Here is a 26,491-nt window from a genome sequence, read left to right as displayed (position 1 = left end):
CCTTACCTATAACTACACCCTTTTTTGCCTGCACGCATTAAAATTTAGGTGCATTGCGTTATTGAATACGCTTAGGGAATTGTGCACATAAATACTAATTATTGCTAATTAGTGCTCATTATTGCTTGTTAAGTGCTGTTAACAATGCTGATTAGCTTGTTAAGCCAATTAAGTTAAGCACATTGTTATAGAATATGCTTGGATTTCGGCACGGAATGCTAGACGTGCTATATAAAATCCTGGGGTAAGTGCTGCCATATTAATTTTTTGCAAGTCCCACATGCTAACGGAAAATATTAGCCTGGGGCCTGCAAAATAAATAAAATAAAAAAGCTCTAAATACTGCCGCATTGAATCTGGGCTTAGTGTGTGGGAAAGTCCAGCGTTAAGACATGCTAAGCCCAGATTCTAATGCCCTTTAGTAAAAGGGCCCCGCAGGCCCCCTAATTCTATAAAAGTTGCCAAAAATTGTGTACGCAAATTTGTGTGCGCGCCCAATTTGCTTGCACAATTTAATTCAATAATGAGCTAATTAGCACCAACAATTGGATTTTTAACAGTTAGTGCAAATGGCCACGCCTAAAGTTCGGCACGATTCCTGGGCATAAGCGCTATTCTATAAACCATGCCTAACTTTAAACGTGGCTTATAAAGTAGCACTTTTTTCAATGACAATTTTTCGGTGCCATATATAGAATTCACCCCAGTATATGCACTGCTTTATTTAAGGGTCCAGCGTAAGCACTAACGCATATTTACCACAGCTTAAAAAGGCTTACCATGGGGCATGCTGAGGCGTCCCATAGTAAGTTTTCAAAGTGCAAGCGCTACCCATATGCTAAAAAATATTTTGTTATTTTTCGGCCGAAGGAGCATGTCTGGGGCGGAGAGTGGGCATTTCTGTGCAACGTTAGCGCACAACCATTAATTTGGAAAATGGAAAATCAGTCATTTTCTGGCTGCTGTAGAAATGGCCTTAGTATGGGGAAGACCTGCATAAGAGCACAGTAAGGCCACTTTCTACTGCTGGTTTGTAAAAGAACCTCAATCTTTAATGCAAATTTTAAAAGAGACTGATAATTCCTTGCAGAAACAGAAAAAGGCAACAAGACATTTACTGTAGATGTTATTTATTTTATTTATATATTTCTAGCTCACCTACTAACTAGTCAGGTTACAATTAAAACATGCATAAATGCAAAACAGACATTGCATAAAACAAACAGCTTGCTCAACCAAATCGGAGGAACTGCCTTGCACAACTCAGGGCACAAATGCCTGATGAAATAATTATGCTTTCAGTCGCTTCCTAAAGCGTGACAAATCAGTAACCAATCTCAAAGGTTCAGGTAATTTGTTCCATAAAGAAGGCCCAACAATTGAAAAGACTGCGTCTCTGGTCACATCATAATACACCCTTGAAAAGTAAGGTTCCAGCCACAAGCTGTATTTTACCTCCTGATCTTAATGTACGAGATGGAACACACAGACAGAAAACCTGAGAAAAATATTCCAGATAACACTTTGAAAACCAGTACCAGGAATTTACATTTAATTCTAAATCTAACAGGGAGCCAACGTAACCTCTTCATTGACAGCATGACATGGTCAACCCATTACAAGTCATACAGCTGACAGAAAGCAGACAGAATTACCCTAAGGACTTGAGCTTGCATAGTAAACTTGGAGAGAACTATGACTTTTTCCTGTCTAAGGAATCATGACAGCTCTTGATTGGCGCAGGACCATCTGTACGTTAATAGCATTTGAAAATGAACCAGTCCTTCTCTCCCCCCTCCCCCCTTTCCCTTGCCCCTCATTAACTCATTACACTGTTTGTTTTGCCGGAGAAAATGGGGTGGTTCTTTATGCTTTCTTTCACCTGCTCAGTCACCCATGTGGCATATAGAGGACTGTTCCCCCAAATTGCCCTGGCACAAGGTGCCTCTTTCTCCCAGTGTACAGTCTCACCATTCCAGCCCCTCTGCTGGGTGGGCAGGCTGAAACGCAGCCTATGCCAGTATTGAAATTCTCTTCCTCCTTGACCTTGTGCCATGGCAACAAAACCCCATTGTGGTTGACTGGAGGTGGGAAAGCGGAAGCCCTCAGATTAAGCCAGTTTGTATTAGAATAAGCCAATTGAAGGGAAACTGGACACGCAGAGCAGAAGAGGGAGGGAGGGGAAGGCAGGGGCTGCAACAAAGACAGTCACTTATTGTCTGTCCAGAGTTACAGGGCAGAAGCTCATATTTTTCAGTAATTTCCTTTTTTTTGAGAGGGGGGAGGGTGCAAGGAGGGTAGAGAGAACCACAGTGAAAATATCTTGGCCTGGCTTTATGCATTGCATGTGTAGAATAGGTTCAGGGTGATCCTGGAATCAGCTCAATGTTTACAGAAATCCATCAACAGGATTATGAGTGCTCCCCGGATTTACTTGCAGGGGGGAGGTGAGCTGAAGAAATGCAGATTGCTAAAATAAAATAGCAGTGGATGGTGCGCAGAGCTCTGCGGCAGAGGCCTCTCCAAAATCATGTTTTTATTTTTAAATCCTTTTGTTTAAAAAAAAATCCTAATTAACATAAAGAACGATGCCAGAAGGAGGCAATCTTAGCACTTTTTGAGGGGTTGCCAATGTTTATCATTCAACTGCTGATTTACAATTCAGATTATTCGCTTCTGCTGCTTGCGTAGTGGAGAGTAGTTTGCAGGAGAAAGCAAGACGATGAAAAATTAAAGAAACAATGTGATCTTCCAGGTCAAACTCACAGGTGCTGGTATTTCTGTAATGATCCGACCATCCCTAGCCCCACCAGTACATTTGAAATAAACAAGGATATGGAAGGATTACTTTACCGACTAGAAAATAAGAGGACAAATCATCCTTTCAGCCATCACCACTTTCCTCTGTCCCCTCGTACTGAGTTTTGGAAGATGGTTTATGTGGGTGTTTCATACGTGATGGCCCTCTCCATTCCTCTTCCATAAGCCCAAAATGCAGTAGACAAGGGACCTGATATTTTCCTCAGCATTTACAAGGATGAGAACAGAGTCTGCAGGGCTTTCGAGCTCTCTTCCCTCCAGCTAAGTTTTAATTACCAAGATTTTCTTTTCAAAACCAGAAGCAGACCGAGACATTATGGTGTTGTGTTGCACACGTAGAGAGGAAATTGTATTGGGTGCCTAAGGCTTGATTAAAGCAATTTCCAGGCACACCTTGATAAGTTGCCTGTAGTATTAGATCCTATGGGCCCCAGAAGGAAGATCTTTTGATGCAATGAAAGTACTAGCAGTAAGGGCTTGGCCTAGAAGTGAGGTTTTATTACTGTGTGGTACTGATTTCATATGTCATGCTTCTTATTTGGTAGAAGTTGCAAATTTATTTGGATTTACCTCACTGCTTTTTCAGTAGTAGCTCAAGGTGAGTTAGATTCAGGTACACTAGATACTTCTCTGTCCTTGGAGTAATTACAGCACAGCTTCCCAAATTGTAGGTTGGAACCCCAAATAAAGTCAGAAAAGTCACATTTGGGGTCGTAGCCTGAGTGGGCTTCCTATACATTCGTCATTGTTCTGCATCTCAGGGGTGGGGGCACTTTTTTTTTTTGTCTGTGATCATGAAGTCACAGCCACAAATAGATTGGTACACACTGGATTACAGTCTAAGGGGTGTGGTTATCATAATATGGGCTACCGTTAAGATGGGTTTATTTATTTATTTATTTGTTGCATTTGTATCTCACATTTTCCCACCTATTTGCAGGCTCAATGTGGCTTACATTGTACCGTAATGGCGACTGCCAATTCCGGATCAAGAAATACAGAGTGGTATTGTAGTAAAGTTCGTACATGACAAAGTAAATTAAGCAGTCAAGTGTTAAAGATTCTTTTCCAGGATAAGAAATCAAGTGGTATTGCGTTAAAGTTCAGTAATTGACAGAGCAGGTGAAGTAGTCAAGTATTGAAAGTTCATTTTGTCTATTTCTAGTATTGGTTTCATTGTCTGGTATTTAGGATGGATGAATTGTGGTAAGCCTTTTTTATATAATAGATTGGTACACACTGGATTATAGTCTAAGGGGTGTGGTTATCATAATATCGTTTATCGTTAAGATGGGTTAATTTTACCACTAACTCATAGTAACATGGTAACATAGTAGATGATGGCAGATAAAGACCTGTACAGTCCATCCATTTTGCCCAACAAGATAAACTCATTATATATGGTATGATGTGATATTTCATATGTATACCTGTGCTTGATTTAACCTTGCCGTTTTCAGGGCACAGACCGTAGAAGTCTGCCCGGCACTGTCCTTGTTCTTCATTTCTGATGTTGTCAAAGTCCCTGAAAAGCTCCACTGCAGCTCATCCAAATCTATTTTAGCACAGGTCCCATTTTTTGCAGTGAGACCTAGTTACTAATAACTAGGGTTAACAGTAAAATAACATGTTTTAACCATAGCCCAGGTTGATAACTTTTTCCTTTATGGTTAAGTGACTTGCCCAGGGTCACAAGAATTAGCAGCAGGATTTGAACCTCGGCTTCCTTAGTTGTCACTCTGGTGCTCTAACCACTAGGCTTTTTGGTTTTCAGCTGGGTGGGTCTGTTTTTTAGATTACTTTGTTTCAGGATCAGCAAGCTTGCAATAAGAGTGTGCATAGCCTAAGAAAGGCAGTTTGTGTTCATTTAAAACAAAATTTTCCCAACCGTGGGGCATGTTTTTGTTAGTTTGACCTATCCGTTGTTTGTGCATGTATTGTATGCAAACTAGAACTTTTTTACGTATGCAAATTGATTGCAGGTACTTTAATTTATAGGTAAAAATTCTTAGGCATCCAAACGGACCAAATGTGTGCTCACGAATGCACACTGGTAGCTTGCAGCTATCCTGTCCTTTTCATTTTGGCAGTGCCAGCGTGTATCCCAAATGGAATGGAATTTCTAGAACAAGAGTTCATGAATGAGGCTAAAAAGGAGGGAGGCTCAGGTGCTTTCACAGAAACGATGGCGGATGCATGGATCAGCCTCCCAGAGTAGCTGGTGGAGGCTAACCTGATTCTGGAGGCACCTCAGCCAGTCAGGTGCTCAGGACATCCACAATGAATATTCATGAGAGAGACTTGCTTGCAGTGGAGGCAGTGTATGCAAATATCTCTCATGAATATTCATTGTGGATATCCTGAACACCTGACTGGCTGGGGTGCCTCCAGGACCAGGTTTGAGAACCACTTCACTAGGAGACAGCATGAATGGGATGACTAGCATTTTGGCCTTTCTATGAGAGCGCACTTTCCTCTGCAGCCGGAGACCTGCATGTTCATTAGAGCCCACTCCCCACCCCTTCTGCTGCTGCTCCTTAGGGGCTTTCCAGATTCCCAGAACTGGGACTTCTCAAGGCTCCATGACCTTCCAGCTTCTCTGAGTCCTGGCACTTCTCCCAAGGATGCCTCTCTCACTGCGTTTTGGGTCCTTCCCAAACTGCTACAGCAGCTGCTTATCTTCAGTCCCCAAAATCATTCGTAGCCAGCCCTGGAGCTACAGATAAAAGAGGTCTGTGTTCGTCAACAGTGCCATTTTCAAAATCCTTTTGCTTCCTGCGCCCTTTTTAAAAGTAGGTGATGTCAGTGCAAGGAGAAAAAAGGCAAGATTTTCTCTCCCCAACCTGCTTTTTCCCCTCCCCTCCCCTATTGCTTTTTCTGACTCAGTGAGAGAATAGCAGTTTTCTTTCTGCTGGTGCGGAGAGGATGTTTAAAAATAGTCCCCCCACCTGTGCTGCTATGTCTCTTCCCTTTCTTACAATGGGAGTTGTGCCAGAAGTCAAGAGCTAGCTGTGGAGGGAGCCAGTCTATCCAGCATAAACAGGAAGGTGAAAAGGGGCGAGTTGTGTAAACGTTTGCTGTACTGCATTTTGGCGCTTAATTGACCGTCAGCCTGTTAAAAGAAGAATGACTTCTGCAAACTGTTTTGCTGTTGTCAACCTTTTTCCTTCCGCACTGTCAATCAAATCAGCGTGGCTGAGCATAGGAGCATAATTTAACAGCGCATTAACCTCTTGTTAACCCCAAACAAATAAATGTGATGGACAGAATTTCATTTCATTAAGTTAGAAATGCCATAGGAAGCAGGAATGCAGCATCTTTAAGCAAGTCCCAGAGGGTTTTGCTACCCACAGAGATACGGGGAATGCACCGCATAGTTTTTTTTTAGTTTGAGAAGAGTAGGATGAAGGAGGTTTCCTCTTGGCACAATCTCTACTCCCATCATATAAGACAAGGGTGGGTCCTTGATCACTGTTGCTCTACCATAGATCAGGCTGGTGAAGTCACTGATGTTCTCTACTGAAATTGATGGGTGCTTGGATGCAATTCTGAGGAACATTTTTGGGTATCTACGCACTACAGTGGGGGAGAGGAGGATAGAGAAAAAAATTGATTGCCCTTGCAAACACACAGGATTTTGTCATCCTGACATGGCAGGATGTAACTTATTACAGCTGAAAATTAACCCTTGTCTGATTTCCCTTTACGGTGTATTAATTCTGCCTTTTATTGTCTTTGTGTTTTACACAGGGACCATATTTATACTGTCGATATGGACACATCTCATACAGAAGAAATTTATTTTAGCAAGGTAAGTAGCCTTTCAAGCTATAACTAATCCCACAAGGGCGCTGGCAAGGACAGAGTATCAAAAGTCACTCTGTGTCATCAAAATTGATATCTGCATTGTACAAAGTACAGAGCATCTTGTTCTAGTTTGGAATTGCAATTACTTTATCTATGAGTTTCTGATGTAGAGATTAGCAGATGTGATATGCGACCCGTGTTCTAATGCCAGGAGATCTCTGGTGTATTACCCATTAAATAATGTCCTGCAGTCTCAGGTAATTGCTCTATTATACCAATTATTAAGTGCACTGAGAGATCTGTTTCTGAGGCATGCAGAGGATGATTTATGAAATGTTTTCCACGCAGTCACAAAATGGGAGAAAACCCTTTGTGGAGCAGGCTCATTTTATTGTAATGTCACTGTTATTAGACAGTCATCAATATGGAAATTTGAAGAACTGGCTCCCAAGACTGCTGTGGTGCATGTTTAACTGATCAGTACCGCTGCACGCTCCAGGTTTATAGTCAAATTTAAAGAAAAGTAGTGCTAGCAAAATGTTAACTGTGTAAGCAGTAGAAGTAATGGAAAAGAAATCTTTTCAAGGGCTTTAGCATGCTTAAGTGCTTAGGGGGTCTTTAACAAAGGCATGCTAGCATTTTTAGCATGCGCTAATGATTAACGTGTGCTAAATGCTAGAGATGCTGATAGGAATATATGGGTATTTCTAGCGCTTAGTGCACGCTTATTTTTAGCATGCACTAAAAATGCTAATGTGCCTTTGTAAAAGGGCCCCCTCAGTTATTTTGGGGTCGATATTCAGCGGGTGACAGCATTATTCCCTGATATTCACTGCCAGGCCATGTCCGGGCACTGGAATTGAATATCCAGGGCCATGCGTCCGGCTATCTTTTATGTGGTTAAGTGCAATTTTCAGCACTCAACTGAATAAGCAACTCCACAAAAAGATAGGACTGACTCTTATGCATTCTGTAGGACTGCTAAACTTAGGCGGTTCATGTGGTGAATAACAGCAGTTAATCGCATAAGCAGTGACGATCCTAGGTCGGCTGCCACCCGGGGTGGATCGCTGCTGCGCACCCCCCCCCCCCCCAGGTGCAGCGGCGTCCGTCCCCCCAGGGTGCAACATGACACCCCCCCCCCCCCCCGGCACATCAACCCCCCCCCCTCCCGGGTGCATTCTTAGCTGCTGAGAGCAGCCGCGCGGCTGTTGGCTCCGCTGGCTCCCAGGAAGTAACCTGTTCCGGGGCAGAGGGAGCAGAGAACCAGCAGAGCCGATAGGCGCATGGCTGCTCTCTGCACCCCTCCAGCAGCGTGCACCCGGGGCGGACCGCCCCGCCCTTGGTACACCACTGCGCATAAGTGCCTACTGCACCCCCAGACTGACCACAAAATAGTTGGCTTTCAGTTTAGTGGTTAGTTAAATGGCGGTGAATATCAGTGAATTGCCCTGCACAAGCGACTACCGGCCAGGAGCCGTTTCTGGCCAGTCAAATTGCTTTGAATATTGAGCCATATGTCTTTCTGCAGTTAATAAGTAACAGGGCCGATATTCAGACCATGAGAGGCAGCCCGGCTAACTCTCGTGGTCGGCGGTGAGCCCGGACATTCAATACCAGGCCATTTCCGGTGACCAGCATTGAATATTTGATGTATTTTTGTCTGGTTACACAGTTTAAACTTAACCAGCCAAGACAATATTCAGCATTGTCCATTTAAGGTTATAGTGGCAAACATAGGCCTGCTATTTGGGCGGCCCGATTTGACTGCCAAACTTAGCCAGCAATGTGCTGAATATTTGCAGATAGCTGCTTATATTAAGTGGTATAACTGGTTAGCCGCTAAAGGGGGGATTCTGTATATGGCACCTAAAATATCCGCGTGGAAAATATTTCCGCTTGAGTATTCTATAAGCGGTGCCCAGATTTAGGCGCAGTATATAGAATATGCTTAGTGCCTAAAACTATGCACATCCATTTACACCAACGAAAACATGACATAAATCCCCCGGCACATAGATTTAGGCGCACTGGGCTGTATTCTATAATTACGCATGTAATTTTAAGAATGCTCGTTTTCTCACCCATAACCACACCCCTTTTTGCCTGCACATGTTAGAACTTAGGCACACTGCGTTACAGAATATGCTTAGCGAGTTGGGCACGTAAATTTTAATTAATCCCAATTAGTGCTCATTATTGCTTGTTAAGTGCTGTTAAACAACACTGATTGGCTTGTTAACAGCAGTTAAGAATCCGGGGATAAGCGCTGACCGTGAATATTCAGCATGAGAGAACCGGCTATCCCTCGCTGATGGGTCCTTATACTAAGGTGCGCTGAAAAATGGCCTGCGGTAGTGTAAACTTGTGTTTTGGATGCGGACAGATCCACTTTTCAGCGCACCTCTAAAAATGCCTTTTTTAAAAATTTTGACAGAAAATGGACATGCGGCAAAATGAAAATTGACGCGCGTCCATTTTGGGTCTGAGATCTTACCTCCACCCATTGACTTAGCGGTAAGGTCTCACATATTAACAGGGCGGTAATGGTCTATGAACATCAAATGCCTTTTACCATCCGGTAGCGCTGGGCACCAGAAGAAAATAAAAATTATTTTCTGGCGCATGTAGTGGACATGCGCCAAAAATGAAATTACCGCCTGGGCCATGCGGTAGCTGGGCGGTAACTTGAAATTGGCATGTGTTGGGCGCTCATAGGCACTTACATGGCTTAGTAAAAAGGCCCCTGAATACTTGAGGATAGCCGGTTAAGTGCTATTTAACTAGCTAGGAGCCGTTCCTGGCTGGTAAAATAGTGCTGCATATCAGGGGGTTAGAGTTTTGTGTTTAGACGAGAAGGTAGCAGCACGCAGAGACATAACGATATTTCATCACTGCGATGTCTTACGCAGCCGTGAGATAATCACCCAGGGAGGATGAAGCTTTTAATAAATGTGTGGTCAATCGCATGTCTCCCTTAGAGCTCTCTTGACATTTAAAATCAAATGTGCCAGACCCTGGAGTGGGGAGACCCTGATTAATTCATTTCCTGCTCCTTGCAGAAACTGACATGGAAATCTAGACAGAGCGATGTAGACACGTGCAGAATGAAGGGAAAACATAAGGTAGGACATTTTCATTTCTTTCTTGCTGCCACTTTGGATTTATCTTTTTGACTGTGTTATCTCAGGCTTGCGCCTACGATGTGCAGAGGATTGTGCTAGACACGTTTCTGTTCATAATTGCTCTTTCCATCAGCTTCTTGGAGGCTTTTTAATTTGCAGAGAAATACTGTACCCCTAATGCAATGTAACATGTCAATAGCAGCAGGGGCGTATCTGGAATCCGGCGGTAGGGGGGGCCAGAGCCAGAGAGGGGGGGCACATTTTTGCCTCCCCCCCCCCCGTCGCCGCCACCGCCGCCGCCGCCGCCGCCGCCGCCTCTCTCCACCCCCTCCCCGCCGTCAACCCTCCCCCGCTGCTTACTTTTGCTGGCGGGGTCCGACCCGCAATCTCCATATTTCGGCTTCCTCCGTGGCCATGTGCTTCCAGGAAGTAACGCTGCAGCGCTGATTCGTTGAATCTAGTTCGGCGTCTGACGTGTGGGACGTCAGACGCCGAACTAGATTCAACGAATCAGCGCTGCAGCGTTACTTCCTGGAAGCACATGGCCACGGAGGAAGCCGAAATATGGAGATTGCGGGTCGGACCCCGCCAGCAAAAGTAAGCAGCGGGGGAGGGTTGACGGCGGGGAGGGGGGCCAGGGCGAAATCTGCGGGGGCCCAGGCCCCTGTGGCCCCACGCAGATACGCCCCTGAATAGCAGAAACTGTAAAACTTGAGAGCACTGGAGATCAGAGGTGCATCATTGACTGCAATCAAAAAGGGGAAATTTTTAGCAGGGTACCTAGTTAATCGGCAAAATGGTGCCTATTTTGTCCCTACATTATAAAGACACGTGGGTGCCTGTCCAGCTTATTTTCGAGAGAGAAGGCCGGCCATTTTCCGATACAAATCGGGAGATGGCCGGCCATCTCCTGAAGCCGGCGAAATCGGTATAATGGAAAGCCGATTTTCACCAGCTTCAACTGCTTTCCGTCACAGGGCCGGCCAAACTTCAAGGGGGCGTTTTGGCAGGGTATGAAAGGCGGGACTGGGGCGTGGTTATGAGATGGCCAGCTTCAGCCAATAATGGAAAAAAGAAGGCCGGCTCTGAGGAGCATTTCGCCGGCTTCACTTGGTCCATTTATTTTTAGGACCAAGTCTCAAAAAAGTGCCCCAACTGAGCAAATGACCACTGGAGGGGATTAGGGGATCACCTCCCCTTACTCCCCCAGTGGTCACCAACTCCCCTGCCACCCAAAAAATAAAAATAATTTTTTTGCCAGCCTCTATGCCAGCCTGAAATATCATAACCAGCTCCATGAGAGCAGTATGCAGGTCCCTGGAGCAGTTTTTAGTGGGTGCAGTGCACTTCAGGCAGGTGGACCCAGGTCCATCCCCCCCCCCCCTACCTGTTACACTTGTGGTGGTAAGTGTTGAGCTCTCCAACCCCCCCCCAAAATCCACTGTACCCACATGTCGGTGCCCCCCCCTTCACCCCTAAGGGCTATGGTAGTGGTGTACAGTTGTGGGGAGTGGGTTTTGGGGGGAATTTGGGGGGCTCAGCACCCAAGGTAAGGGAGGTATGCACCTGGGAGCAATTTTTGAAGTCCACTGCAGTGCCCCCTAGGGTTGCCCGGTTGGTGTCCTGGCATGTGAGGGGGACCAGTGCACTACAAATGCTAGTCCCTCCCACGACCAAATGCCTTGGATTTAGCCGGGTTTGAGATGGCCGGCCTCGGTTTCCATTATCGGCGAAAACCAATGCCGGCCATCTGCAAACCCAGCCATCTCTGACATTTGGCCGGCCCGAACCACATTATTGAAATGAAAGATGGCCAGCCATCTTTTTCGATAATACGGTTCGGGACTGCTGTTTGCGGCGCCGGCCATATAGATGGCCGGCGCTGTTCGATTATGCCCCTCTGTGTGTCGTTATAAAATACCAACACAAATCCTGTGAAATCGTACCTAGATTAAAAGCACATACATTGTCTTTGCTTGAGAGCAGATATAAATATTGTCACATACTTTACATACGCATATGCATATTTTACAAAACATATGTGTAAACTGAGATTTTGCCCACAGCTCAAATTCCACCTCTGAGCTTGCCTTCTGTACAAGTACACAACGGTTTGCACTGCTCAAATTTTAGGCAAGATCTAATTTGATAAGATCCCATTTGTGTAACTAAAACAATGTTTTAGGCATGACAGTGGTTAATCAAATTACATTCACATTGTCTAATGAGAGTAGAAAAATAAAGCTGTCCCTCCATCCACTGGGATTTTACAGGAAAGCATCTACTATGGCACAAGCATCCTCCTTTGTACAGTGGTTTCTTCCTTGGGAAGTTCAACCCACCTGAAACACTTTTGCCCACATGGATCTTGATAAGTCTTGCAACCACAAACAGCAGGCTGTTGTATGAATACCAATGTTGCCTTTGTTGTGAAAAGCTGTTTTCCACCAGTGTTACTCCCGCATCAAAGCTGCGAGTTCCTGAAACAGATTCCGACCTCCTTAATTACAGCTTGGAACATGGAAGTGTTCTGCCGAGTGCGGATGGCATGTGCCTTTCCTATTTCCAAGTTTAGGAAGTCACAGTACCACCACCATGGTGACCATTTTGGAAACATATTGCAGCGGTTTGTCATTGACCTGCTTAAGCCCCAAGGTCTACCCAGTTCAGCTTCCCCCAGGGAACTGTTGCTGCAGAGGTCTGATTAATACAAATTCATTTTCATATTGGTATACGATTTGTATATTCAGCCGGCAGCGCTCAGCGTTTTGCTGACTGCTGCTGTCTTTATACCTGGAAATTCAATACTGAGCCATATCCAGGCTGCGGCACTGTATTTCTGGGTTTATGGATCAGGCAAAACCATAGCCAGCTAACTGCAATATTCAGCACTTATCTGGCCATGGAGAACTGCATAAAGATGGGACTGATTTTTATGTGGTCCTATTTATGCAGTTAAGTGCTGATTCTGCCACCGGAATTCCCCCAAAATAGCCGGCTTCGAGTGGGGTGCTAACTGGACATTTCCAGCAGCACTAACCAATTAAGTGAACATAAGAATAGAAGAACAGCCATACTGGGTCAGACCAGTGGTCCATCTTGCCCAGTATCCTGCTTCCAACAGTGGCCAATCAAGGTCACAAGTACCTGGCAGACACCTAAATAGTAACAACATTCCATGCTACCAATCTTGGGACAAGCAGTGGCTTCCCCATATCTATGTCAATAGCAGACTATGGACATTTCCTCCAGGAACTTGTCCAAAACTATTTTAAACCTAACTATAAGAGCATAAGCGTTGCCATACTGGGAGAGACCAAAGGTCCATCAAGCCCAGCATCCTGTTTCCAACAGTGGCCAATCCAGTTTACAAGTACCTGGCAAGATCCCAAAACAGTACAGCTAACTGCTGTTACTACATCTCTTGGAAAGTGCCACTGAATATAACCAGTTAGCCTCGAACAAGTGATTTAACTGGCCAGGACCCATTTTTTGACCAATTAAACTGCTTTGAATATCAACCCCTATATGCCTAAGGGTCTGATGTACTAAAGAGTTTTTCCCATTTTGAGGACAATGCTATAAATGGGCACTTCCTTGAAAGTCTATTCTAGAATGGTATCTGAGTGCTTACATTCCAGTATCGGATACCAGCGGAACTCGGCCTCGGCACCTTACATTTACACACCCGCAGTAACACCAGCCACAGATGTGATGTAACTGTGAGTGTCTAAATGCAGCCAGATGCAGGGAACTTGCAGTACTCTGTGACCTATGTGCATCAGTGACAGCCAGCTATATGTATATGGTCCTTCAATGCTTCGCTCAAGTGAACTCCGCCCCCCGCATTTACACACTATCGCCCTAACTCTATAAACTTGCGTGCACAATGTGATGCTTAACATGCAAAACTGCGCATGCAAGTTATAGAACAGTGTCAATATGCACATTACTTAATTGTTAAATTTGTTGCTAATTGGCATTAACTCAGTAATTGGATGTATCTGGTGTAAATTGGCACTAATCTGCAGTTACATACATAACTGTCCTTAATATTCTACAAATTGAGCATGCAAAATCCATACCACCTGACATTTAGCGCTATTTAACCAGCCAGGAACAGGTCCAGGATGGTTAAATAGTGCTTAACCGGCTATCTGGGAATAGTCAGCGGGAGATAGCCGGTTATCTCCCGCTGAATATTCGCGGTTAGCACTTAGCGGATAACTGGCTGTATTGTGTGATATCGCTGGCTATCAGCATGTTCAGCGCATCCCGGGTAAGTTTGGTGGCCAAATTTGGCCACTGAAATAGCAGGCCTATTCTTTGGCTTTTTTGCAACTTAACTAGCCAGCACTGAATATTGGCTTGGCTGGTTAAGTTGAAATCAGCCAAAAATAAACCGGATATTCAGTTCCAGTCACTGGAACTGGCCCGGAATTGACTATCCCGGTTCAGTGCCAACCGCAGGAGTCAGCCTGGCTAACTCTCACAGTCTGAATACTTATTTATTTTATTTAACACATTTATACCCCACATTTTCCCACTAGTTGTAGGCTCAATCTGGCTTACACATAACCATAGGTAGGCTACAGTTCAGAAAAGTACAATTAAACAATGTAATAGTAAGATAGTAATCAAATAGGTATCATATAAAACAGCAAAGTTAATAAGATAATACAAGATAAAAGGGTCAATGAATTTTGTTGAAACCAAGAAGAGGTAATTTAGGTTGAGTCTGGAAGGTAAGCCTTCTTGAACGAGGTGGTCTTCAATAATTTTCTGAAATTTAGATGATTCTGAGTTGATTTTAAGATTTTGGGTAGTGCATTCCAAAGTTGTGTGCCTATGAAGGAGAAGTTGGATGCGTAGGTAGATTTGTATTTTAGGCCGCTGCAGTCTGGATAATGTAGATATAGGTAGGATTGGGAGAAACTGGAACTGTTTCTGGGTGGCAAATCAACCAGATCTAGCATGTATTCAGGAACTTCTCCATAAATAATCCTATGAATCAAGGTACAGACCTTAAAGGCGATACGTTCCTTAATGGGAAGCCAGTGTAATTTTTCACGAAGGGGCTTGGCAGATTCGAATTTTGATTTTCCAAAGATCAGCCTTGCTGCTGTGTTCTGGGCGGTCTGAAGTTTCTTGATTAGATGTTCTTTGCATCCTGCATAGATTCCATTGCAGTAATATCAGTAATATTAGCCCCATAGTGTGCAATTGCAAGGGAGCATGGACCTGGGAGTGTCATTAGCAGGTTAGGGCCTGCCTGGCACTTATGCACACAGGTTAAAGAATGTTATCAATTACACACATAACCAGGGCTTTTTTGGACGGGGTACTTGGAGGTACTGAATACCGCACCTTTTCCATTGTTTGCTAAAATTGACCCATGGTCCCCAAGTTTTAATGAAAGAGCTCAGGCTTTACACACCAATTCTGCCTTGTCATAAATTCTGTGACTGGTTGCAGGGGGGGCCTGCTTCTATTAGAGCAAACAATTTGTAATACAACAGTTCAAACCCCATCCTTTTATGTGAAAAATTATAAAAGAAAATGAAGTTCAAACATGCTACTGCTTTTGGACCCATGACATAAAGATTGGCCATTTAGGATCTGCGACTTTAGTCATGTTTTCCTCGAGATGGTCACAAATGACTAGAATACCAGCATTTAAACGTGTTCTTGATACATAACTTTAGGTGGCTTTTTATAGAATTATCCTCCTGGTCTAAATCATGCTAGAGGGGGAAAAATGGTGATGCCAGGTGTATGTTGGAAAGCGTTTCCAATGTCTTTGCGGGCTGTGTCATATCTTTCACAATTTAAACACCTTTGAAAGCACATTATTATATAGCTGTATTTGATACTGCTCTTCCTGAAGTTTAGTGAGTTTTATGTTTCTGAGTAATTATGCTTTTATATTATGTTTGTGTTACTGTTTCTTTTTGTTTCCTGTGTGGTGTGCTTTCCTATTATACATTGGAGTTCCATTTTTTTTATTTAATTTGTTTTTCATTTTAAAGTGTACACTGCTATGATTTCTTGTGAACTATAGCGGTATATCATGTTTAATAAACTATGGGGCCCTTTTACTAAGCAGCAGTAAAAGGGGGGCCTGCGCTAGCATCAGAGCATGTTTTTGATGCGTGCTGAGGCCCCCTTTTACCATAGCGGGTAAAACACTGTCTATTTTTGATGAAAAGAAAAGGCCGTGCAGTGAGTGAAGCACTTGCCGCTCAGCCATTTCGGTGGGGAGCCCTTACCACCACCCATTGAGATGGCAGTAGGGGCTCCCGCGCTAACCCTGTGGTAACCAGGCAGTGCCAATTAACGCCGGTTAATTTCTGGCACTACAAAAATTGAAAAAATTTGTGTAGCGCACACTGGGGATGGGAACTACCGTCGGGTTCCTACAAAATTTCCGGATTGTCACACGGCAAGTCCATTGCTGCATGCCATCCCTTTAGTAAAAGGGCCTCTGTATTTACACTGCTATGCTAGTATTGTATAAGGGATAGTAGGGGCCTACTTTCCTTTATAGATTAAGGTCCAGATAGGTGCCTTTGTTAGTGCCTAAAAATAGACTTCCCTTTATAGAATTTCCCTCCACATGTGTGGAACTCACACCATTTCTATCTGCAGTTTTCTAAATGATTAACATAGAAAACTGTAGTTTGTTTCTCATTAAATAATGCTAAGATATTTCATTAAGCCCTGTAATATAAAAATGGCTACCAGCCAACTTCCTTTCTGGCACTGAATAGTAGAGCACCAGTGTATTTGAATAAAATTGAATGTATGTAGCTAGTTGGCTGAAATATATATATATATATTTTTGTTTTTCTACATGTTTAGGATGAATGCCATAATTTTATTAAGGTTTTGCTGAAGAGAAGTGATGATACGTTATTTATCTGTGGAACTAATGCCTTCAATCCTGCCTGTAGAAACTACAAGGTGAGTGCTAGGCCCACAGATGTTAAATATCTGAAACTCAAATAATGAATAGTACACTATCAGCATGATTTTGTCGCTTATAAATTATCCCACTTCTCTAATATGCTATGTGTGCAGTCTAATTATGGATTACACATTCCTTTGAGTTTAGAAAGGTAGATGGATTACACACCTTTGAAGTTCTTCCATTGTTCTATGAGTTTATGATTTCTAAGTGACCTGACAGAAGAAATCCAGCATGATCCAACATGCTATTGAGTATTATAATGCTGTTAACTGTGTAGCACTATGTACACAGAACTCCTAAGCTCCTCTACTGCTAGAGCCAATCAAGTTAGAAAAAGCCAAAGCTAGCAAGGATTATTTAGGAATTGGCTGGTATAAAGAAATAACAGTGAGGGCCTAATGTTTTTCACAGAGCTTTTCGTATTGGTGGTCAGATATCAGCTTAAAGTTTTGGTGAGCTTTCCCTTCCACAGTCACTCCTGCCATTCTGAATTTAGGTAAAATCAGCACATTGCTGTAAAGATCCCTCCCCTAAAACACCAAGAGGGCAGGATTAACCCTTTGGTAAGGCCCCCTATCATAACATGAATACATGTAAAACTCCCACAAACGAGGGCCTTGTGGGGTTCTGACTCTAAAAGAAAGCCAGCAGAGATGGGGAATCAGCAGGAAAGAAGCACTGTTCACATAAGAACATAAGAGTAGCTATACTGGGTCAGATCAATGGCCAAGCCAGGTCATGACTTCTCCAGCTGACTGGAGGACAATGCATAGGAGATGGCAAGCATAGGTAGACCTCTGTGAGGAGTGCTGGCTGTAGTGCCCCCATTCCTACTCTTCCACCAACAGCTGAATTTTCATGGGAGCCATTGAATTTGTCCACCTGAGAGGGCCCCTCCTAAATTTTGGAGCCAAGGCATGTGCCTAGTTTGCCTATACATTAATCCTGCTCTGAACTCCAAGCAGACGTCATGCCAGTGATTCCAAAGCACAACTACTCATTTTCAGTTCAACAGTGGTTTGGTGGCAGGAGATGGTTATAAACAGGGTGGTGTGTGTATAATTACAAAAAAAAAAAGAAGAAGAAGTTGTACATTTTTAATCAAAAAATTGGAAGAGAAAAAAAAGACAGTCTAAAGTGAAAGTAAAAACATACCTAAAAATAAGGTCATTAACAAGAAAGTATTAAAGCAAAAAAATGGCAATGTGTGAGTCATTGTTTTGTGAGGACGCAAAGATTCTCCAGATGGTTAGGGATACCTTAGCTATGTTGAAGCACCACAAGTGTTCAGTTAAAATAGTTTCTGGGGCCAGTATAATAAGCTGAGCATTACATATGTACCTTAAAATATTTTACTCTCCAAGCAGTAAACTAATGGCATCATGCAGATTACCATAGCATTAAAAACGTCTGCACAGGGACTGGGTCATGCACTGACAGAAGGGTGGCATTTAAAAGGAAAAAACTTCGGCTCCCTGACCCCCATTCCCTAACCCTACTCAGTAAAAATTCCCTGGTGGTCCAATGGGACCCAAAGTCCTCGACCCCCACCCTGGATCCTCCCGGGGTTGTCTGCATCAGACCAGAGCTACTGAGAGACTGAGCCAGGGCATGGCCACCCCAGTCACTGCCCCCCCCCCCCCCCACACACACACACTCGGGACGCAATCACCTGGCTCCCAACAGGAGCATGAGAGAGACAGACACTGGCGTTGGGCCCCTCTTGGAGGCTGGGCCTGTGGAATTTTGCCCCCCCCCCCCCCGACCCCCCTCTCGGCAGCCCTGCATCAGACAGCCTCAGGCGAGAAGTTGCTATTGAATCCTCTGAGGTAAGGGGCTACGCTTCACCTCGGAGGACCTTGTTGTTCCCCAATGTAAAGATCCTACCAGGACCTGAGCCAAACATAAGATTCTGTACTAAAGGAGAAGAAAAAAAAACACTAAAATTTAGCATGATTATGTTTTACATTGGGATCAAGTCCTGATTCAGTAGGTTTGCATGTGATCTACATGCCACGCTACCCCTTAGTGCAATGATTTTACTGTGGATTTTTCTGTGCTAAAACCCTTACTTTATTGGGAGTAAGGTTTGCGTGGAAAATGGAAAATAAACTTCTGTGCCAAAGGATGGCACAACTTAAGATGTAGAACTCCTTCCCACACTTTTGCATTTTCTCCTTGGACTGAGTCATTATTTCCCCTCTTCTGCCTGTAATTTCCTTCCTGTTTTTTGTTCTTTCCTTGCTAGTCAACCCGACTATCAATATTTTTCTAACATACTAGATTCTCGGTTAACTTGAATCTATAAACTTGGTTGAATGTGTTGTGTGATTTAATGGGATAATAATAGTATAGCAACTTCACAGTAATCCATCTCTTCATTTCACGGAGGATCTTACAAACGGGTTATTAAACCTCGGTTAAAATGCTTCTCATTTTGTCTCAGTTCACAGCATGAAATCTAGAGGCCTCGTGAGATTTCCTGTGCTGTAATTCTGATGACATACTGTATTTCCCAGTGAAAATCCAATTGGCAACTTAGGAGGATACTGATCCCCATTGTAGTCCTGCAGCATCACATTTTAGGGTATACAGCACATCTGATAACCTAAAAATATTGTCCTTATTGTCTATATGCACCATCTGCTGTTATTTTATTATTTTATTTATTAATGTGTACCCCGCACTTTCCCACACATGGCAGGCTCAATGCGGCTTACATAGTAACAATAAAAAAAATTATAAAGTCATAAGAAGAATATACAGTTTGTAGTGAACGCAAAATTAATGGGGTTAATGGATAAGTTAATGGTTAATGCTATTCATAAGAACTCTACATTTTCCTTCCACATTCTGTCTTTAGGTCTCCTTGCATTCGTCTGGATCTCAAAGCCAGAAATATCCCATTTTTCTAATTTATAACCAATCTACTTTGAATTTGAAGTGGAACAGTATGCGTGAATGTGTCATATTTGCATTTTTGTTTGCCCTACTAGGCTCTGGCAAAAGGAGGAGTATCTATGCTTTACCAAGGCCAATCTGCTGGCTACCAAAGTTAATCTACACCTCTGATTCTGCCCCCTATCAGAAGGCCAGCAGTGCTGGAGTACAGTGGAAAGAGGTGTTTCTGGTGTCCTCAGCAGTTCCTCCTTCCTTTCTCCAGCAAGCTTGGGAAGCTGGGTGAGATGGAGGAGCCATCTTGAAGTGTCCTGAAAAGGGACCTAAAGGGAAGGGGTGGGGGAGTCAATGGATCCTGAAAGGATTGAAAAGAACCTAGAAAGAGAAGAAAGACTGAAAGGCGTGAGAGGAACCTACAGGAGGCAGATGGGAGAGTGGTAAGAAAATGTAGAGAGCGAATGGGCACAGAATAGGGAGAAGGGGAATGGGAGGGCAGCGATAACATAACAGTAGATAGAGGAAACAGGGAAGAGAGATGCATGTGTGAAAAATGAAGAGATATGGATGAGCAATTGGAAAGGGAAGATAGAGGGAGGAGGGAGAGAGAGATTGAAGATCCCGAAAAGAGGGAGAGCATGCTCACGTTGCATACCTTTCTTTTCAATGGACTGAGTTTATTTAAAGTGACTTGCCATAGGCTGCGAGTAGCCAACTTCCAAGGCAGGCTAGTAGTCTGGAGTTATATTGGAACCATCAGATTGAAGTTAATATACTAAAATGATATCTGTTTGGTTGCCAGAGACCACACTTGTTTCTCTCCCTGTGTCTCTGAAATATAAAGGTGAATTAAGATTAAATAAATCTTTTAGCAAATACAGAAATGTCATTTTATTTCAATTTTTTAGGTCAGAAAACTGGTGGAGAGATTAAAAACTGGAATTGCTGTGTGCTATGGGCAGGAGAGGAGAGGGCTGGCGTGTGAGAGGGGCTGTCGACTGCTGACAGAATATAGAGTGCAAGAAATACAAAACAAATTGAAATTGTTTTCTTTAGGATTGAAGAATGAAAGTAGGAGGAAGCAGAACAGAAGCCTTGTGTTTTGGGAAATGAGATCCTCACTGGACAGCCTTACCTACAGTGCAGAAAAATACGCTATATAAATGGGGTTCATTTGTGTACATATCCCTTGATATTCAAAACCATTTAACCGACCAGGACAAGCAGTGGCTTCCCCATGTCTACCTCAATAGCAGAATATGGATATTTTCCTTCAAGGACTTGTACAAACCTTTTTTAAACCCAGATACTTTAACCAGTTATTCTTTGAGTAAAAAATATTTCCTCCTATTTGTTTTCAAAGTATTTCCATGTAATTTCATGTAATTTCCCCTAGTCTTGATTGATTTGAAACTAAATGAAAGGGGAAGGGATTTTTGATTTGGTTCTTGCCTTTTTTTCAATAGCAGCTCAAAGTGAATTACCTTCAGGTACAGTAGGTATTTCCCTGTCCCTAAAGAGCTTACAATCTAAGTTTAAACCTGAGTCAATGAAGAGTTAAGCGATTTGCCCAAGATTACAAGGAGCCACAGTAGGATTTGAACGCTGGCCTTTAGCTCACTGTTCTAACTCACAAGAATTTCTTCCCAGATAAGAGTTTATGTCCTTAAACCCCATTCCCTGTCTAGCTAACCTAGTCTAAACTAATGTGAGTATTTATAGTCCACTTTACCAAAGTAAGGCTCAAGGTGGATCACAAAAAAAGATAAGAGATTGGACTATAGTCAGCAAGGACAAGAAAGTCCTGCTTCTACAATTTGACATGTCAAGTTCATTTGGCATGGTCAACCACCAAATCCTACTAAGAATGCTGGACAAACTCAGTATCGGAGGCAAGGTGCTACAATTGTTTAAAGGATTCCTAACATCAAGATCCTACCAGGTCAAAATGAACAACATACTCTCCCCCTATGGAAGGCAGACTGTGGGGTACCGCAAGGCTCACTGATCTCACCCGCACTGTTCAACATAATGATGATCCCACTGGCAAGGACACTATCAAAGCATGGCTTCAACCCATTAATCCACAGTGATGATGTATCCATACACATCTCATTTAGTCAAGGCACGACAGAAATAAACACCTTAATAGCTCAAGGACTGAATATCTTGGAATCCTGGACCACAGCATTCAAACAGACAAGACTCAATTCTTAGTGCTCACATCCATACTGCAAGGAGGCCTTCTCCAGCATTTCCCTTGATGGGACCACCTACCCAATAGCAGACAACCTGAAAATCCTAGAAATCACACTAGACCAAAACCTGTCCTTCGAAGCACAAGCAAAGAATACCGTGACCAAAATATTCCATACTGAGATGCAACAGAAGCTATTTTCTGAGAGAAGTCTTCCAGATGCTTGTATACACCCTAACCCACGCACACTTTGACTACTGTAACAGCATCTATGCAGGCTGCAAGGATTCAGTTATAAAAAAACTTCAAACGGTATAAACACTGCCACCCGACTGATCTTCAGAAAATTGTGCTTTGAAAGAGCCAGCCTACTGCTGCAAGCCTTGCACTGGCTCCCTGTACAGGCAAGGATAGCTTTCAACCTCTGTACACTAACATACAGAATCATCTTCGGTCTGGCTCCAGAATACATACTGAACCTAATAAATCTACCGCTATGCAACATACACATGGAAGCACAAAGCTATCTCATACTCCACTTCCCCAACTGCCAGGGTGTACGATACAGTTTACTCATTAGGCTTCACCTACCTATGTACTAAAAGTTGTATTGCAGTCCTTAAAGCATTGAGGGGCCTAGATACTTACCTGATCTTTTTTGTAAATGAATCAAGGCACACTTCTTAAAAAAAAATCTTTCCATGATGCTCCATTGTGAATCAGCTAAGAATAGTCATCACGCTTAGCAACGTCTCCGCCATCCCTTGCCTGGTCACAACCCTGCATTAGCTTCCGCTAATAAATCCACCTCCCCACCCTGCCACCCTTCCCCTGTCCTTCATATTTCCTCCTGCCTCACTTCTCCCCCTATCCCTCTTCAAGCCACTTCGATTTTATGTAATTCATATCAATATCAAAACTAATTGTATTTCTTTGTTCCATGTAAGCCACATTGAAACAACACTAATTGGAAAATGTGGAATAGAAATGCTGTAAATAAAATTGATCATATTAAAATGCCAGAAACATTAAAATCCCTAAAATTAACTACTTAAGAAGTGCTGTTCAAACAAACAAGATTTCAAAAGGCACCTAAAAAGTATAATAGCAGTCAACTGCTGTAAGAGTGGGCTGAGTTATTGTACCCACATCCTGATTCCTGTGTGGACGCATACTGAGTCTAGACAGTAGATGTCACTGTTGCAAGATAGCTGGCGGGCACTTGCACTTGTGACTTGAGTGCTGTAAATGTTGCTTTCACGCTATCCCAAGCGCCGGCTAGCCTGAGGAGCAGAACCCAGGCATAGGAATCAAACACAGATCTGCATGGCAGCACACAGCATTTTCCACTGTCCACAGATGAACTGTAAGGTTTCTTGCAAATATTGTGCCAACCACAGCCTAGAAGCATGTGGCAGTGTCTGCATTCTGTTTATATCTGACCTTGGTTTGTTGACCAAATAATTATTGATAACCTTGTTTTTCCTTTCCTAAGAGTAAGCAAATTTAATTAGCAGTGACAGAGTTGATGTTAATTTGTCTGGAGCAAAACTGAAGACATCAAGAGAGCAGGCGGAGTGATGAATGAGGCTGCCTAGCAGCTTGCTGCCTGTAGCTCATTGGTTTAAGCTACAGCATGGAGAGCAGGTCTGCAGGTGCACAGAGCTACAGCTGCTTCCCTGCTGCTCTCTTATCTCCTTCACTTGCTCCTGAAAATAGGCTTCTGTTTCAGGAACAAGCTTATTTCCCAATAATCATCTCAGTACTTGTTATGAATGGAGTCTAAGTCTGGACAAGGGCTCTGATTACACATTTTCTCCTGTCTCTTCCACCCCTGCCTTGTCTCTCTCTCTCTCTCTCTCTGAATCTCTTCAGATGAGTTTCCTATTTCAGGACACACATTGGGTTGTTCTGAAGGCCCTAGGGGAGGGTAGGAATGCCCAGGTTCTGCTAGTGATGCTGGTGACACTGCTTTAAAGGCCTACAGTTGGTTCTGGTAGCAAATACCAAGGAGCTTCACTCCTACTCCATCCCCTCCTTTGCACACGCTCTCATTCTTTAAGGCTGTCTCTTACCACAGTCATAGTGCATTCTTCTTGGCACTGTAATGTACCGGATATAAGTGGTCTGTGCTTTACGTAGACGTTTCATCTCTGTAGCATATGGGCCGTGTTGATTCCATCACCTGTTGCTCCTGCTGTTGAAGCCTCCCTTGGGATAGCTTAGTGGGCCAATGTGAGGCCACTAGGACAGCTGCACTGACTTTCCCTCTTTGTTTTTCCAGCATTAGTGGGGACACTTGAGTAGCTCTAGCTTGGCAAGAGTGCTTAAGCAGCTTCTGGGGCCATAGCAAAGTGAAATGGCAGCTGGGCAGGTCCCTTTTCTGTCACTCTCAGCACTTTCTCCTTCCACAAACTGTGCTTCTAGAAGGCTGGATGGAGAGGATGCCCAACAGGAAACAAATGATGACAAATCATCCACCAAGTGATTTTGGGACTCATAACTTAGGCACTAAAAGTTGATTGCAATAGCCTGATATGGCGAGATGGATTATTTTTCACAGTTTGTGGTTCTGAACTCTGAATTTGATTTATACAGTGTGTTCGGCGGCTCTAAGTTGAATATGTTAGATGAATTATACTCACATTTAAAGCACACTGCAGACTTGTGATATATGAATCTCAGATTTGCAAAGTCAGCGCCTTAAGCTGGATTTTTATTTTCCCTGGAACCTCTCGAACTTCAGTGTGTAGTTTATACTGTTATTTGTGTAATTATCAGTGCTCTACCATAAATTAATTTCCCAGGGGAAGGAGATGGGTTAAGGAAAGTCATACATGAGTGAGAATTTACAGGTTTTGGATTAATTCCTGCTCTCTAATAAGATGTTTTAAGCATGGCACAAGCTCATCTGATGAGGCAATATCACCAAATCCTTTCAGACATGCAAATCTGAATATACATATAATATATGTGTGTGTCTATTCATACATGAATACATACACACATATATGTACACATTGCTAACTTGTCTGGAATGTTTTTACGTTTGGGGAGCGTGCCAGGTGCCCTTGACCTGGATTGGCCACTGTCGGTGACAGGATGCTGGGCTAGATGGACCTTTGGTCTTTCCCAGTATGGCACTACTTATGTACTTATGTAACTCCCTAGGCTATCTGTATTTTAGCACATTTGATGCTCTAAACATGATTAGATCCTAAGAGAGAAAGAGCACTGAATAAATAACTTGAACAAAAAGCAACAAGGGTATATTTTGATTATTATTGAACAAATAGATTCAACATGTGGGGCCCGATATTTAAAACAATTTAACTAACTGTGGCATTCATTACCCACTTAACCAGTAGTTCCAGGCAGGTTATATAACAAACTAAAAATATACAACTTTACATCAAACAGACTATCACAAATTACAAAAAATACTATTAAAAACATTGAATTAAAAATTATAACAGCATTAACCTAAAATTTGTATTTAAAATATTTATAAAATAACCAGGTTTTTACCAATCATCAGAAACTCATATAATCAGACATATATCTGATATTAAGAGGTAGAAAGTTCCAAATCTCTGAATCTTTTCCCATAATTGTATTGCTGAAAGTTGTCTTCAGTCTACAGGTTGCACGAAAAGGGACTTCAAGTTTCGTACTTTGTGAAGATCTTAAAGCCTTACTTGGGACATATAATTGAACATAAGACAACGAATATGGTGGAGCAAGACCATACAGAATGTTAAAAATAATAATCAAAAGTTTACATTCTGTTCTTGTCCTACAAGGGAGCCAATGTAACGTCATACCTGGATAGTGCCGCTGAAAATGTCTGGTTAGTGCCCAACGTGAAATTGACTATTTTGGGGGTGTTCTAGGGGTGGAGTCAGTCCTTAATCAGTCAAGGTAACTGCATAAACAGTTCTATCTTTATGCAGTTCACTATAGCCAGTTTAGTGCTGAACACTTAACCGGCTATAAGATTTTGGGATATCTAAAAAAAAAAAAATTGATGCTGATATATATTTCATTCAGGAAACACATTTATTCATTAAAGAATCTAAGAAAGTAAAAGGAGGTTGAATAAGTGAATGTTGCTATTCTCCTTCAATAAATAAGAAAACTTGGGTTACAATATTGATAAAAAAAAGTACAAGTTCAGTTAATAGACTCTTACAATGGTATGGAGGGCAGATGGATACTAGCTAATAATAAGAAATCAGTGTTCTTATTCAATTATAAATCTTTATGCTTCATCTAATGGTAGTACCATGTCCTTTCAACATTTACGAGTTCAAGCAATTGAGAAAGCGCCGGCTATTCTAATTTTAGCAGGTGACTTTAACAATGTTATCGATTCTTGTATTGACAAAAAAACCAGTAGGAAAGTGAAATAACTAATATGGGTCTTAAACTTCTATTGGAAAAGGAAAATTTAGTAAATATTTGGAGATTACGTCATCCTTCTGAGCTAGACTTTACTTTCTGCTCCCAAGTCCACAAATCCTTTTTAAGAATTGATTACCTTTTAATAGCAAAGGTCCTGATTCCAATGACAAGTATATCTAGGGTCCACCTTGGGAGTCAGCAATTAAGATAAAGATCTAGGTGTTGTTGTAGACAATGTGCTGAAATCTTCTACCCAGACTGGGGGACACTCAA

The 26,491-nt window shown here is 42.7% G+C and overlaps 1 protein-coding gene across 3 annotated transcripts in view; it reads left to right on the top strand.

Annotated features, from left to right (window-relative positions):
• The window catches only part of SEMA6A (semaphorin 6A), a 259,483-nt gene that overhangs the window by 147,681 nt on the left and 85,311 nt on the right, over positions 1-26,491 (top strand). For all 3 annotated transcript variants that reach the window (XM_030193516.1, XM_030193515.1, XM_030193513.1), the window contains exons 4-6: positions 6,571-6,631; positions 9,690-9,752; positions 16,614-16,715. In XM_030193516.1, coding sequence (XP_030049376.1) covers positions 6,571-6,631; positions 9,690-9,752; positions 16,614-16,715 — 226 coding nt within the window. The remainder of the gene's footprint in view (positions 1-6,570; positions 6,632-9,689; positions 9,753-16,613; positions 16,716-26,491) is intronic.

Source organism: Microcaecilia unicolor, chromosome 2 (assembly GCF_901765095.1).
Source record: "Microcaecilia unicolor chromosome 2, aMicUni1.1, whole genome shotgun sequence".
NCBI lineage: Eukaryota > Metazoa > Chordata > Amphibia > Gymnophiona > Siphonopidae > Microcaecilia > Microcaecilia unicolor.
The sequence above is the reverse complement of the archived record's forward strand: the minus strand, read 5'-3'. Positions and strand labels throughout refer to the sequence as shown.